A 17879-nucleotide genomic window follows, 5' to 3' on the forward strand; every position below is an offset into this window, starting at 1 on the left:
CAGAATCTTACAAAAAATAAGCATCCCCCCAGGAGATATTTAAACAATTTTCATATCCCCCCTTTTTTTGCTCTAAAAATTTGAGATCCCCCCCTAAAATCCTCTGCCCCCCCCCCCCCCCCCCCCCTGTAAGAGGGAGATTAGAGGAGCCAGAGAAAGGCAAAAATGGAGAGGAGGGAGGAAACCCCCTCAAATATACCATGATGATGATGATGATGGTGATCATTATTATTATTATTATTATTATTATTATTATTATTATTATTATTATTATTATTATTATTATTATGTCCAGGGTGAGGAATTGTCACCTCCTGTGCGCCCTGGGTTAGGGAATAGAACATCACCAAGTTGATGGCAATCATTAAAAAAAAACCTACAAGATGAATAGCCATAGGCATAAAAAAGAGGTTAGGCCACGTTTGTCCCAGACGGATTATTCATAACTAAAAATGGCCAAGGTTTCATCAATCAGAAAATTACGTTAATACAAAACAGTTCTTACCGGGCCCGTCGATCGAATTTTAGTTTTTTCTTCACCAAATTTAGACCTTGAGGGAACGTAGCTAAACAATAGAGACTGGTGAAGAAGCATGTGAATCTCGGGCACTTTTTGCATCTCCTCTGTGTCTAGTTCCCTGATCACTTCCTTGATGTCCACCAGCCCCAGACGAACCGCTCCGATAACTTTGGCCGCCACTGCCATCCTCTCTTCCTTCTTGTATTTGATCCACTGCATCACTGATTTGAAGACGAAGCTCTCTGTAGGAACACTGAGGTCATCTCGACTGAGAAGCTTCAGCAACTGATCTGCGTTAATGTACGACAAGTATTCGTCACTTTGACAGATGTCCTTGTACATCGAGGCCATCTTGCGTTGTGTAGCTTCCTGCAGGTCCGTCAGACCGTGTCGATCAGCAATCGAACAGATGCGACAGTATGTTTGCACATCAAACCGAAGTTGAACATACTCGGTGTTCAGGTAATCACAACACTGTTGAACAACACTTGTGACTTGAAGATGATCTGCCGCAAGGAGAACTTCAAACACGTTTTCATCGTTAACATGAACATCTCCACCGTAGATGGAATCTATGACGATCTTCAAAGCAGCTGCTGAAATGTTTTCATCTTTGAGTTCAATCACTTCCTGGTTGGATTCCTTCATTTCGTGAGTAAACATGGCGTGGAAATAATCGCTATTCGCAGCGAGAACAATGCGATGAGCGTGAAACACGTCTTCACCCACCTTCAAACGAACGTCAATGAATTCACCTTGTTCACGAAACTGAGCACACTTGGACAAAAGAATCTCAGAATGAGCGACCATGTTTGATTATGGTTGGAAAAGGGGAATGTTTTCACTCTGAACGACGGGAAAATTGTGGCGACAATGATCATTTCGTGATCGCGTGACTTTATACTCAAACACAGACTAATGCGTCACGCGAGATGACGTGACCTTTTTGAGGACGGTCTGACTTCAGCTCGGGTTCGTAGAAAGTGCGACGGTGAGGGTAAAAGGCGGAAAGAGTTTGCGGAATGGTATGTGGAATGGCGTGCGGAATGGCATAATTATGCGAAATACGATTTACGTGGGAAATAAATTAACTGAAGAGCGCGTCATGCTTTCGCCCCAATTTTATAAGAGCAGCAGCTTTTTTTGATCCTGCGGACTCTTGCTAAATATTAACAACAATTCGAGGATTTGATCGTCTGATTGTTGATTTGGAAGAAGTGAGGGTAAAGAAAGCGACGAAAACTGTTTATAGTTTTCGCATTCAAGGAACTATGAGTAAATCCGTAGTAAATTAAATTTCATGTTCACTTTACTCCATGCGACCTCGGTTGACAAAAATAACGTGGCACTGCGTGAAGTCTTTAGTTCGTGTCTTAAGTTTAGTTCGATAACGCGTAACTGAACTATAGCTACCTGAATCGCCGTATTAAATAGCTAGGTAGCTAGCTCAGCAGCTCAACAGTGACTTGCGTACTCGTCGCTCGGCGAAAATGTAAGGTGAGAAAAAGTAGAACATATTTTTCCCATGAGTTGTACAAATTGTAACCGTCAAAGAGTCTGATAAAATGACCGAGTTTAAGTTTAAAATTTCTCACATAATAGTTTTGGCCTTGGACTGATGTTATTTCTCCAGTCTGGTGTCGCTTTTTGTCTAGGGTACTCGCTGCCACGTTCTTTTTGTCAACTACAAATTTAATTTATCTAGTTAGTTCCTTGAATGCGAAACTTCATCGATTTCTTCACTGTCACTTCCTAACCAGCGATCAGACATGTTCTATCCCAGGCGTATATTTTCTAATGTTTGGTTGTTTAATAGTCCGCAGCATCGAAAAAACTGCTGCTCTTATAAAATTGGCGCGAAAACAGGATGCGCTCTTCAGTTAATTTATTCCCCGCGTAAATCGTATTTCGCATAATTATGCCATTCCGCACGCCATTCCACATACCATTCCGCAAACTCTTTCCGCCTCTTACCCTCACCGAAAGTGCGACACCGAAAAATAATATTCAGTCTAGAACTTAAATCGTCCAACAGGTAATACGCTATTAAGTGAAACTCACCCAAAAATACCATTTAAATACTTTTTTAAATACTTTTTAGGTCTGTAATTATATTCAATTTGAGATTGTTTAATTTCTCACCTTTTGTTAAAGAAGGAATTGGTTTGTATACTGCCCAGTGCGAAACATGTCACATAAGCTAAAAACTGAAAGAAGATAGGTCGGTTTAATGAGCGCTAAATTTTCAATACTTTTGATAGGTAGTCTAGGTGCTTTGTTGCTATGCCTGCTGGTGATCAGTCCCTCCCCTCCCTTCTTATCCCCAGCTGTATCCATTCCTCTCACCCGACTCACTATCCAACCTGTCGCTCGCCACACTCACCCCCCCCCCCTTTTTTTATTTGTTTTGCTTAAACAGCGTACAGTTTTACGTAAGGTAAACCCCGTGTAGTTTTTCTCCCCTGGAGGCCTTAAAATAAAAACGGCAAATTGGTCTTTTTTGGCGGGAAAAAGAGAATGGCTTTAATTTGTTTCCATCCTTTACATAGTTCCATGCTGTGAGTATCAGGTAACCGATTTTCTTTCGTCCCGTTAGAATTTTACTGAGGTAGGCTTATAAAAGATCCGACATGTCTCATCAGTTTGTCGCTGTGTACTTTTGCTCGGCTTTTTGACTCCTTGAAGCTATTGTGTAGTAGGGCAATAAGGAGACTTTTGCCTAGTAGACTATTTATGAGTCAAATTGAATCCTGGCCTTGACTACATGACTACGATAGAAAATAAAAAGTTAGGATAATCGTTGGAGACCGCAAAACAATATACGCAGACTTTTGCCAGAAGTTTAAGGATATTTATTTAAATTTAGTTACATTTTATAAAAATGTTGATAAAATTACATGATTGTAAAGTAAAGATTCATATCAATAGTTACACTGATTGGTCTCAACTCTGATTAGGGAGTCGCGTCAGATTCCTATTCTAAAGTAACACTGTGGCCTAAAGACGTCTATGAGGCCGGTCTATTTCCCCTATCCCTGATAGACTCAAGAACAGTTAATTGGTTTCTTAACTCTGAAATATCCCTGCTATAAACTGCTCTAAGGCGATATATTTGCCATTGTAAAAAAGAACTTCATGCAGTAATTGAGTAACAGCGCTAGTCAAAAGTATATCTAGACAAAAAGGGCCTGCTAGTTTAAACTTGATCGGCAAAAAAACTTCTAAAATTGTCAAAAACTGATATACACTAATCCTTAAATGATTATTAAACAACGGATCTACTGTAGTAGTACTTATTTTGCTAGTTATCTGTTATCCTTATAAATATTTTTGTGAGTGACGTACACCAATATCTAAACCCCTTATCATAACCCTCTGTTTTTATTCAAAATCTCTACTGGATTGGCCTAATATCGGCAGCGTTTTACAATCGCTATTACCGGTGAGTTTCCGATCACTGATTAGAGACCTTACGGAAACGCAAAGGCGACTACCACGAGACGCCCTCTTGAGAACAACAACCGTGAAGTGGCCAAATGAAAGGGCCGCACGGTGGAGAATTTTATATTTCTGTCTGTGAACTTGAACGCGTTGCATCTAATTATGTTCCTGTATTGTTAGGCCAAATTATGCAAGTAAAATAGGCTGCAATAATGTAGCCACGTGTTCCACTTTCCTAGATAATAGATACTTGTCACAGCTCAGTTTCGTCCAGGGTTCCCCATCCTCGTTCCCAGAGCCTACGATCTTTTGGTCAACAATTAATAAAAAAACGTTGGGGCTCTAAGAATGCAGGTTCCCTGGAGCCATTGTACAGTCAGCCCATATAAGGACAATGGGGCCCCCACCACGTGGTTCACGAGGACCATTTAATGCTTCAAGGAAATGATAGCATTAATGTATGTTGATGGTATACAACATCTCTTTTCATTTATCATCTAAATTCATGCTATTTACAGATTTTAAAAGGTAGGAATTGAAGAAAAGAGAGCATTTCCTCAAGTAAATGATTACATGTGCTGACATGATACCATCTTATCTCTTAGTTGAAATGTGAAGTACATAAATTTTGAACATTCATAGCAATTTCCACGATGTTACCATCCAGTTGTTTCCTACATTTTATGTGTGTACGTTGTAATCTATGGTCGTCTTCATGGTCCGTATTATTTTGATACTAAGAGCTTAAATACAAAATATAGGGCAAATTATTTGAAGGGATCACAATATACGGAACAAATTCTTGCGCGCAGACATCTGTCAGAAGTTTAAAGATATTTATTAATGACAATGAACAATATATTTTACAGGAACTTTAAAAGCAAAATTACATGACTTTGCTTATGTCTTACTGCACTTGCACTTAATTATTGATCTGAGCTTAGCTTAGGATATAAACTACCAGTCTCCATTTACAGGTATCATCTGCACTCTTCTCCATTTCAGAAATTCAGTTTTGTGACTAGGCGCCACCTGTGCAGGCTAGGATCACTGGGATTGTTTGGATAGGAAGCAAAATGGTGCTCATTTTAGCTTCAAGTTTTTCTGTAAAAGGGAATGCTAAAAGCAGGTTGTTCACTTTTGTGAAGTTGAACTGAAAATGATTATTTCAAGAGAAGCATGAACTAGCATTTTCCATTTTATCAAATTCCAAAATCTGATTTGCTTGGGGTTAGTGGCAATCTTGTTTGTCAGTGGCTTGGTTTGTGGTTCTTTGTTGTTAGCATAATGTACTGTTACACATGAGACATAAGCACAGCATTCCAGGAGTAGCAGAAGAAAACCAAAAGTTATATGTTTCCTTTTTTGGCTTTTGTACTTGCCAAAGACAAAAACGTTTGTTTAGATGTGCAATGACCTCCCAATACAGATACGGCAATGGTGTCAAAATGGTGTCCAAAAGGAAACAATTAACCTGCAGTCGCTGTTTGTGCTAAGCTCTATAATGAGGTATAATTTTCTGAGTGACGCATCCTACCACAAACTCAACGTGAAAAGTAATGCAAACCACAAAATGGAGAGAAGAGATTCCCCCTAAAATGAGTTTATGAGGAGATAAAAAGTAATTAAACATTAACAGCTAATGTAAATAGAAGTCACTTCAACTTTCTTAATCACAGAAAATTTAGTAGCAGCCTAATGAGCTCTCTATATAATTAAAGCAAATTTTTACAGCCAATTTGACAAGGGTTTAGATATCTTAAATTGCTATTGTTTGCTTCCTTCCTTGAATTCTTGGGATGTGGCTCAGAAAATGTATCTTAGGAAACCAACATGAAAGTTTTATTTGTGATAACTATACAGAAGGTGTCTACTATCTTTTAATTAAAATTAAGCAATTTGTAAAAGGAAGTGAGAGTTGGTATTCATGTGCACTATTATTTTAAAGAAACGGTTAAAAGGATACAGGTTTCTGTTCTGGGCGGCAAATTATGAATAGACGTCTTACTGCAGTTGCATTTTTAGAACAGCAAGAAAATGAAAACGTTTTCCTATGAATTGTCATAATGAGCTATAATGATCAACTCTTGGGTTAATACACCCTACTTGTAAAAATGTACAGTAATGTGAATAACAGTGCACAATCAAGTTTTACAGATAGCACTGCATAATCTTTCAACCCAGCTTATGTACATTCCACTGTCAAATTGTCCATTTTTATTGGCACGTAGCACAAAATTGCATTTGTTTCAATTGTTCCCAAATTTTCCCACTCATCCAAACTAACAGGATACACCTCCCCCGGTGGGATTCTAATGCCACTGTCAACTGGGAAACTGTTAGTGATGAAATAAACCCTCCCCTCTACTTCTACAGCTCCAAGGTTGTTTGGTGGAATGTGCGTTTGTTGTACAACAGACCAAGTGTTGTTTTGTTCGTCATACACTTCAACTGAAGCTATTGTGCCACAAGGTTTACCATAAGAGCAATCGATAAAACGTTTTCCCCCAGCAACACACAGTTTATTGTTTACTTCAAAAAGGCTGGACCCAAAGTGGTTTTCAGTTGTTGATGCCCTTTGTTCCCACTCATTTCTCTTTGGGTCAAAACGATGCAGAACAGCAACGTTTGGTTGCCAGTTGGACTGAAAAGAGCCAAACTGTCCATTATTTACTCCTTGTCCATAAAGAACATATACACAAGATCTAAATACTACAGCTGCTTTGTTACAAAATGTGTTTGGACGCATGTTACATTCAGCACTCGAACTAGTTATATATTGCCACCGATTTGTAGATACACTATACCTGTTTGGTGCCATTGATTGACGTATTGATTGGTGCCATTGATTGATTATCCCACGTGTTACTAACAACATGATAACGATAGACGATACAGTCACCGGCCTTTTCGGCTGCTACATACAAGTAATTACCAACAAGTTCCGCACAAAAACATGCTGTTGCGTCGGTCAGTTGTGCAAGTGATGGCAACGGCTTCCATGATTTAGACTGGACATCAAAGTACTGCATCTGAGTCTGTGGAAGAATGGCAACAAGTACCTGAAACAAAGTTAGAAACAAAAGTGAGTGAGAATGATGGCAACCCAAAATATTTACTCAAATGTATCGATATTATCAGTCGTGATATAATACAGGTTTAGTTTAGTTTAATGCATTCGCCACAACAACTACATTGACAATAAGAGATGATAACAAAATAAAACATATTAACTAGCAAATATATCAAAAGTAAGTGGCCAGGGATGGGGGGCAGGAGAAAAAAACAGAACTTTCGTCCCAATTGTGACCTCACTCCCTCAAGGTAATTAAGGTACAGTGAAGATAATCTACAAATTACAGACAGTAGAAGGGTACACAATAAACAATTAAACGGAGGACTGTAGGTTTCTTGTTTAGACAGATAAAATTGGAGAAGACCAGCTTTAAATTTGTTTTAATTAGATTATAATTATTGGGGTTATATTTCCGTCTTCGATAACATGGCTCCAAGGTGTGCAGGAATTTTCTTATGTCAGTAGATATAAGGCCGTTTCTGGACTTGAAAAGGAACAATAGATCTGAAATGTTATATATAAGGCGCCAAATTCAAAGGAATTTCTTTCTGTGCAAATGTAGGTCTACTGTTTTCACAAAAACAAAACTGTCGAAAAGGAGATATTCATATGGCAATATCATCCAGTATAAGACCTGGATCTCTTACCGGGTTTGTTGACCTTGGTTTAGCTTTCTCTGCAGCGAACTTAGAAATCTCTGACGGCATACAAGTATGCAACAGTGATTCATGAAGCAGCATGAAAATCTCTGGTACTTGTTTCATCTCCTCTGTGTTCAGTTCTTCGATCACATCTCTGATGTCCACCAGTCCCAGGCGAACCGCTCCGATCACTTTGGCCCCCACAGCTATTCTCTCTTCCTTCTTGTGTTTGATCCACTGCATCACTGATTTGAAGACGAAGGTCTCTGAAGGAGCATTGAGGTCATCTCGACTGAGAAGGTTCAGCAACTGATCTGCGTTAATATGCGACAAGAATGCTTCAGTTTCACAGATGTCCTTGTATATCGAGGCCATCTTGCGGTGTGTGGCTTCTTGAAGGTCCGTCAGACCGTGTCGATCAGACGCGACAGTACGTTTGCACATCAAACCGAAGCTGAACATACTCAGTGTTCAAATAATCACAACACTGTTGAACAACACTTGTGACTTGAAGATGATCTGCCGCAAGGAGAACTTCAAACACGTTTTCATCGTTGACATGAACCTCTCCACTGTAGATGGAATCCATGACGATCTTCAAAGCAGCTGCTGAAACGTTTTCATCTTTGAGTTCAATCACTTCCTGGTTGGATTCCTTCATTTCGTGAGTAAACATGGCGTGGAAATAATCGCTATTCGCAGCGAGCACAATGCGATGAGCTGGAAAAACGTCTTCACCCACCTTCAAACGAACATCAATGAATTCACCTTGTTCACGAAACTGATTACACTTGGACAAAAGAATCTCAGAATGATCGACCATGTTTGATTATGGTTGGAAGATGGGAATGTTTTCACTCTGAACGACGGGAAATTGTGGCGACAGTAATCTTTGCGTGATCGCGTGACCTAATATTCAAACACAGGCTATTGTGTCACGGAAGCTGACGTGATTTTTTTAGGACGGTCTGACCTCAGCCCGGGTTCCTAGAAAGTGCGACACCGGAAACTTTCTAGAACTAAAATCTTCCAACAATTAATAAGTTTTTAAGTGAAACTCACCTAAAGACTTTTGCAGGACTGCAATTTCATTCCGTTTGAGATACTTTATTTTCACCTTTTGTCAAAGAAGGAATGTTTTGTATACTGCCCAGTGCGAAACATGTATAAGCCAAAAACTGAGAGAAGATAGGTTGGTTTGATGAGCGCTAAAATCTCAATGTCTGCTGGTGATTAGTCCCTCCCCTCCCTTCTTATCCCTAGCTGTATCCATTTCTGTTACTCGACTCACTATCCTTACCAAACCTGTAGCTCGCCACGCTCACCAGAAAAAGAGGGAAGTGTTTAAAATTTGTTTCCATCCTTTACATAGTTCTATGCTATGAACATCAGGTAACCGATTTTCTTTTGTTCCCTTAAAATTTTACTGATGTAGGTCTATAAAAGATCCGGCATGTTTCATCGGTTGATCGCTGTGTGCCTTATCTCGGCTTTTAAACTCCCTGAAGCCATTGTGTCGTAGGGGCAATAAGGAGACTATCGCCTAGTAGGCTATATTATTTATTAGGCAAATTGAATCCCGGCCTTGACTGCATCATGACTACGATAGAAAATAAAAAAGTTAGGATTATTTTTGGAGACAGGAAAACAATACACACAGACTTTTGTCGGAGGTTTAAGGATTTTTATTTAAATTTTATTACATTTCATAAAGCAATTGATAAAATTACATGATTGTTGATTAAAGATTTATATCAATAGTTACAAACTGGTCTCTACTTAGGAGTCGCGTCAGTTTCCCTTTCTAAAATAACAATGTTAACTAAAGTGTTGCTATGAGGCCGGCAATGTGTCAAGCACAGTTATTCCGCGTTCTTTAACTCGGCTAAAATATCCAGCCCTGCTATAAACTGCTCTATAAGGCGATATATTTGCCATTCTAAAAAGAACTTCAGTAATTGAGTAAAAGCGCTAGTCAAAAGTATCTCTACACAAAAAGGGCCGGCTAGTTTTAAAAGATTGATCGACAAAAAAACTTTTAAAATTAGTGTAAAAAACAGACATACGCTAACACTTAAAAAAAATCTACTGTCCTAATACTTATTTTGCTAGTTATCTGTTATCCTAATTAACATTTTTGTGAGTTATGTACACCTATCTAAACCCCTTACCATCAACCTCTGTCTTTATTTAAACTCTCTACTGAATCGTTATATTTCGGCAGCGTTTGACAATCGCTTTTACCGTTCAGTTTCCAATCATTATGAACCTTACAGAAACAAAAAGGCGACAGCAACGAGACGCTCTGCAAAACAACCTTCAAGTGGCCAAATTGAAAGGCCGCACGACGGAGACTTTCATACTTCTGTTTGTGAACTTGAACGCGTTGCATCTAATTATGTTCCTAGATTGTTTGGGCACATTATACAAGTTGAACAGGTTGCAATAATCTAGCTGCGTGTTGCGTGAAGATTCCTAGATAATAGATAGATCCGACAAAGGCTAAAATCGTTCCCACGCGCTTGAATTTTAGTGTCCTGTTCATTTTCTGATTCCGTCCGTACTTTCTGAGACTCCAGAACAGTACTAGTGTTGATTAATCACAAAGTAGATCAGATATAACGTGAATATACCGAAAACGGAAGAGCGGCAGTCGATTGAATTACGCCAACTTGTGAAGCTTTAAAAACAAAAACGGATAACAGCGACAACATAATGCAATTCTGTCATGAATTTTTTTCTTGAATTGAGTTTGTAAAAGATCGCCGAAATTGAACAATCAACTGTGGTCATCGTAGCATGGCCAGTAACAACCTGCCGCCGTAAAACTAGTTTCCCCAAACCTGATGACTTTAAACGGAGAACTAAGACAACTAACTTCAAAATTGTGCACGGTAGTACGTGAATACTTTTAAATACACTCATCCGATTTGTTACACATGTTTATAAGAATCACAATTTTTGGCCACCAGCAGCGGTTATTGGAATCCTTTTGTGTTGGCGATTTTTGTTGGAACTTATTTAATTCAGGAGAACATGAAACTGCAGGTATAGAGTTGGAATTTAAAAAATGCAACACCACTATACCTATATAGCAAACATAGGAAACTTTATTATTATTAATCTTACTCCTTTTTCAAGCTCTCCCTCTTTACCGCAACATAACACAGGGCAGAATATGGGGGAATGTTACTTAGATTTTTCCATTTATCCAAAGAAACAGGATACACTTCCCCTGGTGGGATCCTAATACCACTGTCAACTGGAAATCTTTTAATTATGAAATATACTTTCCCTTCTATTTCCACTGCACCGAGGTTGTTTGCTGGAATATGTTTTTGATCAACAACAGACCACTTGTTGTTTTCTTCATCATAAACTTCTACAGATGCAAATTTACCAGATGGCCTACCGTTATTGAAATCATAACTAACATTACCCCCTACAACATACAATCTACTGTTCACTACAAAAAGACTGGACCCAATGTGGGGCTGGCAGGTTGATGCTTTTTCTTCCCACAAATTCCTTACAGGATCAAAACAATGTAGCACCGCACTGCTTGGGACACCAGAAGATGATGTTTTACGTCCATAAAGCACAAACACCTCTGAATGAAGTACAGTTGCCCCGCTATTAAAAAAATAACCACCACCCTGTGTTATACCTGGTTTAGCAAAACTTTGCCACTGTTGTTCAGAAAAGCTGTACCTTTGAGGAATCATACTGTAATCAGAATTTATTGCATACATGTATTCATCTACAGTGCATAATTGTTCAATTTTTCCACATGAGTGTGGCAGTTTCTCCCACACATTTCTTTCTATGTCATAACAGTAAATGCAGTAATTACTCGGCACAAATCCACCTACATACAGTTTACTTCCAAAAGTTTCTGCACAATAGCATTGTGTTACATCAGCTGCTGGTGCTAAGGATTCCAATGGTTTCCATGTTTTAGCTTCAATATCAAAATACTGCATTTGGGTTTGGGGACAAACAGCAACAGGGACCTTAAGACAACAAGAGTACAAGGAGATCAGATAAAAGTATCAGCTGAAAAGTGAGTTAGTCAGTAACTTATTGTTACGAAGCTGAATATTGTTTATTTGGTGGATTGAGCGTTGAGTAATGTTTAGTAAAAGTTGCTTTATTTCCCACGATAGACACGATTTGTAGCGTCTTCCACCCACTTTTGATGAGCCCTCTTTCAACACCGTCGTTCTTCATTTGTTACGGCGCTTCAACTGGGTCAGAGGAAGCACCAATCACAGAATTCAACATTTCTCATCGTATCACTCCGGAAAAGGCTGTTGTCAGTTATACTAATGTAGGACTGCAGTGTTCCCTTCTTGCTGTACCATCACCCCACCTCGCTGCAAAGAGAGTGGCCCTGTCTATATGGTTTCGGGTAACCCTTGCCCCTCTCCCCCGCGTTACCCTACGCGATCTAACTTTTTACTCATTCTACCAACTGTTAACATGAAAATTTCGACTCGTCTTCAGGAGTGGAGTTTTCTCGCCACGGCAGGAAGGGTAACCCTTACAGGCGGGACAACTTTTGACCAAACTTAGCCGGATATTAAACAAATATATGCAAAGAAAAACGGGCAATGAGAATTTCAATATTTCGTTATCATTATGAATGAATTAAGTAGGGTAAGCTTTGTCAGTCGGTCACACAATTTTAATGTGGACTTCGGGGGAGGCTGGCACGGGTACCCAAGACCATATAAACAGGGCCTTTCGGCCCTTCTTGCCTTGAAGTGCAAAACTTTTTAAAGCAGTCGTATTCCTGGACGAGGCAAAATCAGAACCAAATTGTGCAATAGAGGCCTGGCCCTGGTTGTTCAAAGAGCGGATAACACTATCCAGTGGATAAAATGTACTCTAACCAATACACTTTATCCACTGGATAAAGTAATCCGCTCTTTGAACAACTGGGGCCTGGAGTACGGGGGTGATACAATGGCATCCTACCACGTAGATTACTTTTTATAGTTATTATTTATTCACTTCAATCTTTTTTTTTTCAAAATTTATGGTGTCTGTTGCGTAAAATGATTTATTTGCTATAATTCAGAATGCTTTGATTATTGTAAAATTCCAACTACTGTAAAACAAAAGAGGATGATTTTAATATTTTACAAAGTAAGAAAATTACTGGAATAACAAAAACAGTTCTTACCAAGCCTGTCGAGCGGATTTTACTTTTTTCTTCACCAAATGAAGAGCTTGAGGGAATGTAGCTAAACAACAGTGCTTCATGTAGTAGCATGAAAATCTCTGACACTTGTTTCATCTCCTCTATGTTCAGCTCTCTTATAACATCCCTGATGTCCACCAGCCCCAGGCGAACCGCTCCAATAACTTTGGCCGCCACTGCCATCCTCTCTTCCTGCTTGTATTTGATCCACTGCATCACTGATTTGAAGATAAAATTCTCTGAAGGAGCATTGAGGTCATCTCGACTAAGGAGGTTCGACAACTGATCTGCGTTAATATGCGACAAGAATGCTTCACTTTCGCAGATTTCCTTGTACATCGAGGCCATCTTCCGCTGTGTCGCTTCTTGAAGGTCTGTCAGACCGTGTCGATCGGCAATCGTACAGATGCGACAGTACGTTATCACATCAAACCGAAGCTGAACATACTCGGTGTTCAGGTAATCACAACATTGTTGAACAACACTTGTGACTTGAAGATGATCAGCCGCGACGAGAACTGCAAACACGTTTTCATCGTTGACATGAACCTCTCCACTGTAGATGGAATCCACGACGATCTTCAAAGCAGCTGCTGAAATGTTTTCATCTTTGAGTTCAATCACTTCCTGGTTGGATTCCTTCATTTCATGGGTAAACATGGCGTGGAAATAATCGCTGTTCGCAGCGAGCACAATGCGATGAGCTGGAAACACGTCTTCACCCACCTTCAAACGAATATCAACGAATTCACCTTGTTCGCGAAACTGAGCACACTTGGACAAAAGAATCTCAGAATGAGCGACCATGCTCGATTCAGTGTTTGCAAAGCAGAATTAAGTTTCGGTTAAACTGGACCAAACTGGTGGCGATTCTGATCTTTGCGTGATCGCGTGACCTTGCACGGGCAAGGCAATTTACATAAGCTTCAAACAAATGAGATATGTTAATCAAGTCAAAGTAAAGAAAGTATACGGTATTTTCTACATTGTTGGTCAAAGCTATGTTATGAAGTTGAATCCCATTTGTTAAGTAAAGTCATGGAAGTCCATGGGTGGATACGTGTTCCAAAACAAAGCCAAATTGAGAAATTTAATTGTACACAAAGGAACTTAACTTAATTTGAATACACAGACTGATTCCATCCATGCGAAACTCGTTGTTTATAACTGAATATCTGAATAATTCTGATTTTTGTTAATTGTGTTATGTTTGTATTTGCTGTTCTATTTATGGCCTTTTACATTGAACTGTCACGGTAGGGACCTTCTAAAAGCAAGACGGCAACGGGAGCGAAAACGTTACTAAGAAAATTGACGTTATCTGATCTACTTTGTGATCATTCCAACCCGCTGAACTTGTACAAAGCGAAGGAATTATCCAGAAACATAAGAAAAAGCAATGCTGTTCAAGTCCACAAAAAGAAAGAAAAATTCACCGTTATGAGCTCACGGTCTATTTAAAACTTCGAATTTGGTCATTAAACGTAGTTGTCTTCCAGAGAAAGTCAAAGAAGTGTACTTATTGCCTTCGACGTAGAAAGCACGCATTCCTATAATACAGATTGGAGTCGCGATTGTATGGAACAACGTTGGTTGAATGTACGCGTATCTGACATTCCCGCAGATTTTGCAGGATGACATCATCACAAACAACTTGGCAACTTGGCAAAGGAGAGAGAGCCTGGTAACATCATCCGCACTCCCTAATCTTTGATTAGTGCCTTTTGTTATGCACAAGTACAGAACTATTGTTTAGCAAATTAAACCTTTTATTATCCTTAATATAACGTTCAGGTAACGTCGAGAAGTCGTCAGTCTTTGACGGTTTTAGCAGTTTCTATGAATTCTTAACAGGGACGGATCCCTGAACTTTCGCCCATTGGAGGTGTTCAAATGTTATAATTCCCACAGCCGAAACTAAGGAAGTAAAAGTGCCTCCTACAGTGAACTAGTACGTTATACGAAAAAAAGTACTTTACAGCGTTACATTTATTTTGCTTGCAAGACTAAAATTTGTTTAAAGAAATCTGTGAAGCATTACGCTCTTGGGACAATATACTGATAAATGCATCAACTGAGAATGAGTGCTGTCCAATGTTAGAAGCAAGGAATTATACCTGAGTTTCAAGAAACAGTTTCAAAAAATGGTCGACAAGATTTCTTGGTGAACTTTAAAAGTGTCTGCAATTTTTTTTTCTTTTTGTTAAAATTCAGATTTATGGAAAAACGCCAATCACCTAACAGCGTGCGATCGAGGCAATTTCTTTCACGAAAACTCTGCATCTAAAACCTCCTGTAGGCGGACACCTTTTTTAAGCGGAAGCTGGCATTTTTATCAAGGTTTAGGGGAGCTAAAATAACCGCCCTTTAGCAGAAAGGCCTCCTCAAACTCACAAGGCAGTTCCACTCCATCTAAATGCAATAATAATAATAATAATAATAATAATAATAATAATAATAATAATAATAATAATAATAGAAGTCTTTATTTTCTCACAAGATAAAAAATACGTATCTCATGTCACAATATCTGGGTAAGAAGTACATACATCTAAGTTATTTACAATTAAAATACGCTCACATAGCTAAATTGTATTTAAAAATTAGGCGATTAACGTAAGAGTTCTTGAATCTATCTGTATTAACTTTCGAATACTGACTTGTTTACATGTAACCTACTTGTTTACATGTAACCTACTGTTCACTTCTGTTGATTCGTTTGTTACCTCACTATTTACTCAATTTTCTCAGTATGACTCTGTATGACTTCACTTTTTAATTCATTCCGAGTTTTCATTGGATGTTTGTACTACTGATGAAGCTTGTCTGTTGAGCCCTTGTTCAATCAAGCGATGAAAATCGATTGTCTCGACTTTCTCTGGAAGCTTTTGGATAACCTAGTTGGAATTTTTTTTCCATCAGCGTAGTGAGTAAATCGAGGAAAAGAAAGAACACTGCCGTTAGCATGCTTTAGTTTATTTCTCTTCAGTTTTACAAATTGTGTTGAATTCGAGTTTGATGAAACAAATATTTACTTTAAACAGAATTAAATGATGGAATTCATCTTGACTTACAGTTATTTTGTGAGATCAACTCCTAAGCAACAAGGGGCGAAGTACCAAGTTAGATATACAGAGTTCATTGACGTGCAACGAGATCGAGAGGTTTCTTTTATTGCATGTCCAACTCCAGTATTGAAATTCCGCACAACTGGTCTACCCGTTCAGCTACTGGTATATAGGAGAATAAGGCCCAATTAAGCGTACGTTTCTCAAAACTGTCGAAAACATTTGCGTGTCCAAAAAATTGTTTTAGGTGCATACGCGCGATGTTCATTATCAAAAATGCATTTTTTATAATTGTAAGTGGTAAAAATATAAAACCTTTCGAAGATTAAGAAACGTACCCCACATTAGGCTAGTTTGCACTAAAAGTACCCCGAATCGATAGAAATAAGTATGATACATCTCGCAAATAAAAAGTCTTCGGGGGTTTTGAGGAACGGATTTCAGGACTGAAAGTTTGTCTGAAAAATGGCAAAAATGAACTGTTCACGGTGGTCGCAGTGGTCGCGGTAGTCGCAGTGGTCGCAGTGGTCACACATGAACAAGCCCAACTGGCTAGACAGATCTAGATTGGATGCTTGAATATACCTACGCAGGATAGACACTGGGCAACACTCGCTCTCTAGCTTAGCGATCTAAACATAATTGCCCTCTCTATCCAAGTTCGTTTTACTTTGCGGCACGAATACCTTAACAAAATCATCGTAAAAGCTAAGGGACTCTGCAATAATCAGGGTGAGGTGTTCTGAAATGAGTACCATACGGCTAAAAGTTATCTTGAAGCCCCTCTGTACAAAGGCTGAAATAAGTTCTTACCACCCCTCCCTGTTTAAGTCGATAACTAAGGTACAATCCCCCTCCACCCCGCCCCCTATTTCCAGCCAACGTTACCACGCATTGGGCTGTAAAACCCTAGCAGAAACAACACACTGAATCAGTTGGAAATGAGCTCCTGCCCACATTTTATAACAGCTACAAAGAGGGAGCTGGTAAGGCAACTCTGGTTTGATGAAGAAAATGTTCATTGCAGAAAGAGACCGACGGTACATTGTGAATCAAGAACTTCACAGACAATGCAAACATTGGCCGATGTAAGGCAAAAACCACATGTTTGAAGGAAAAATTGAAACTATTAAAAATATGATAGCAGAACATGACAATAGTCTCTTCAGCCGACCTGACGGGCAAATTACAGGCATGGCTGTCTTACCACTCAAGTATAACTCTGACACTATCCATGCTATAACAACTGACAGGCATTCTAGAGAATGGTACCCAGCTGATTGGAGACCTAGATGCTGCAAAGGAAAGGTACAAAGCAGCATATCCCATTGGATTAAACAAAAGTAGATCTACATATAGGAGAAGGAAAGAAACTAAGAGAAAAGTCAAACGAAGAAAGGGGAAGCTGCTCGGATAAATTACTTGGACCACAGGAGGAGCTAATGTCACCTGGAAGTGACGCGACGACCTCGCGCAACTTGTCTCGGATACTTTCGATACACCGATAGCTTGATAGTCTTGGCTGATATACTCTCACGGGGTCGCAGTTAGCGGGCGTCTTGGTCTGTTTCACATGCTCGCATTCATGATGTGATGCCATGTCACTGTTAAGGTGAACAGAACGAGAAATCTCACACCCTTCGCGAGTGCATAACCACAGACTGCCGCGACTTGTCAAGAAACAGCGATCGCGTCCAGCCGTTCGACATGAAAACACACCAGTGCATACTTCAACAAGGGCTGGGCTAGCAGACTCGACCTTTTTCTGTGGGTCATTAAAAAATCCTTCCAGAAAGTAACCACATTTTAGGCAGTTCGGTGGCTTCGACCTATTGAAATATTCCTCGGAACAACTTCGACTCGAGCCGCGACCACGACCGCTCATTACAGTTGAACGTTACCAAAAACCAACCAACAGATGTAAAAA

General features: G+C 39.4%; 3 protein-coding genes and 1 pseudogene across 4 annotated transcripts in view; 1 reads left to right on the plus strand and 3 right to left on the minus strand.

The window, feature by feature from the left end:
• The window catches only part of LOC146468063 (kelch-like protein 26), an 8696-nt gene extending 7192 nt beyond the window's left edge, over positions 1–1504 (minus strand). Inside the window, exon 1 of the mRNA XM_085125039.1 lies at positions 506–1504. Within this exon, the coding sequence (XP_084981165.1) occupies positions 506–1330 (825 nt within the window). The 5' untranslated portion in view covers positions 1331–1504. The remainder of the gene's footprint in view (positions 1–505) is intronic.
• LOC146468056 (3'-5' RNA helicase YTHDC2-like) overlaps positions 1–5872 on the plus strand; it is an 87410-nt gene extending 81538 nt beyond the window's left edge. Inside the window, exon 46 of the transcript XR_014867590.1 lies at positions 5584–5872. The gene's annotated coding sequence lies outside the window, so the exon portion shown is untranslated. The remainder of the gene's footprint in view (positions 1–5583) is intronic.
• Positions 5873–5931: 59 nt separating this feature from the next.
• Positions 5932–8883, minus strand: LOC146468065 (kelch-like protein 25; annotated as a pseudogene). Its single transcript, XR_014867599.1, has 2 exons — positions 7685–8883; positions 5932–7023 (listed from the first exon to the last, which is right to left on the minus strand). The product of XR_014867599.1 is annotated as a kelch-like protein 25 (transcript).
• A 1430-nt stretch (positions 8884–10313) lies between these two features.
• LOC146468066 (kelch-like protein 25) lies at positions 10314–13966 on the minus strand. The gene is made up of 2 exons (XM_085125040.1): positions 12867–13966; positions 10314–11691 (listed from the first exon to the last, which is right to left on the minus strand). The coding sequence occupies exons 1-2, from the start codon at positions 13689–13691 to the stop codon at positions 10804–10806; spliced, it is 1713 nt and encodes a 570-aa protein (XP_084981166.1). The 5' UTR covers positions 13692–13966; the 3' UTR covers positions 10314–10803.
• Between the last annotated feature and the right edge of the window lie 3913 nt (positions 13967–17879).

This window comes from Pavona decussata, unplaced genomic scaffold (assembly GCF_977016875.1).
Source record: "Pavona decussata unplaced genomic scaffold, jaPavDecu1.1 SCAFFOLD_133, whole genome shotgun sequence".
Taxonomy (NCBI): Eukaryota; Metazoa; Cnidaria; class Anthozoa; order Scleractinia; family Agariciidae; genus Pavona; species Pavona decussata.

Bases quoted from the DNA above. Each gene is read 5' to 3' on its own strand.
- LOC146468066 (XM_085125040.1), bottom strand. From the start codon at position 13,691: ATGGTCGCTCATTCTGAGATTCTTTTGTCCAAGTGTGCTCAGTTTCGC. The intron at 11,692-12,866 runs GTAAGAACTGTT...TGTTGTCTTAAG, and splicing joins AAATCCGCTCGACAGGCTTG to GTCCCTGTTGCTGTTTGTCC.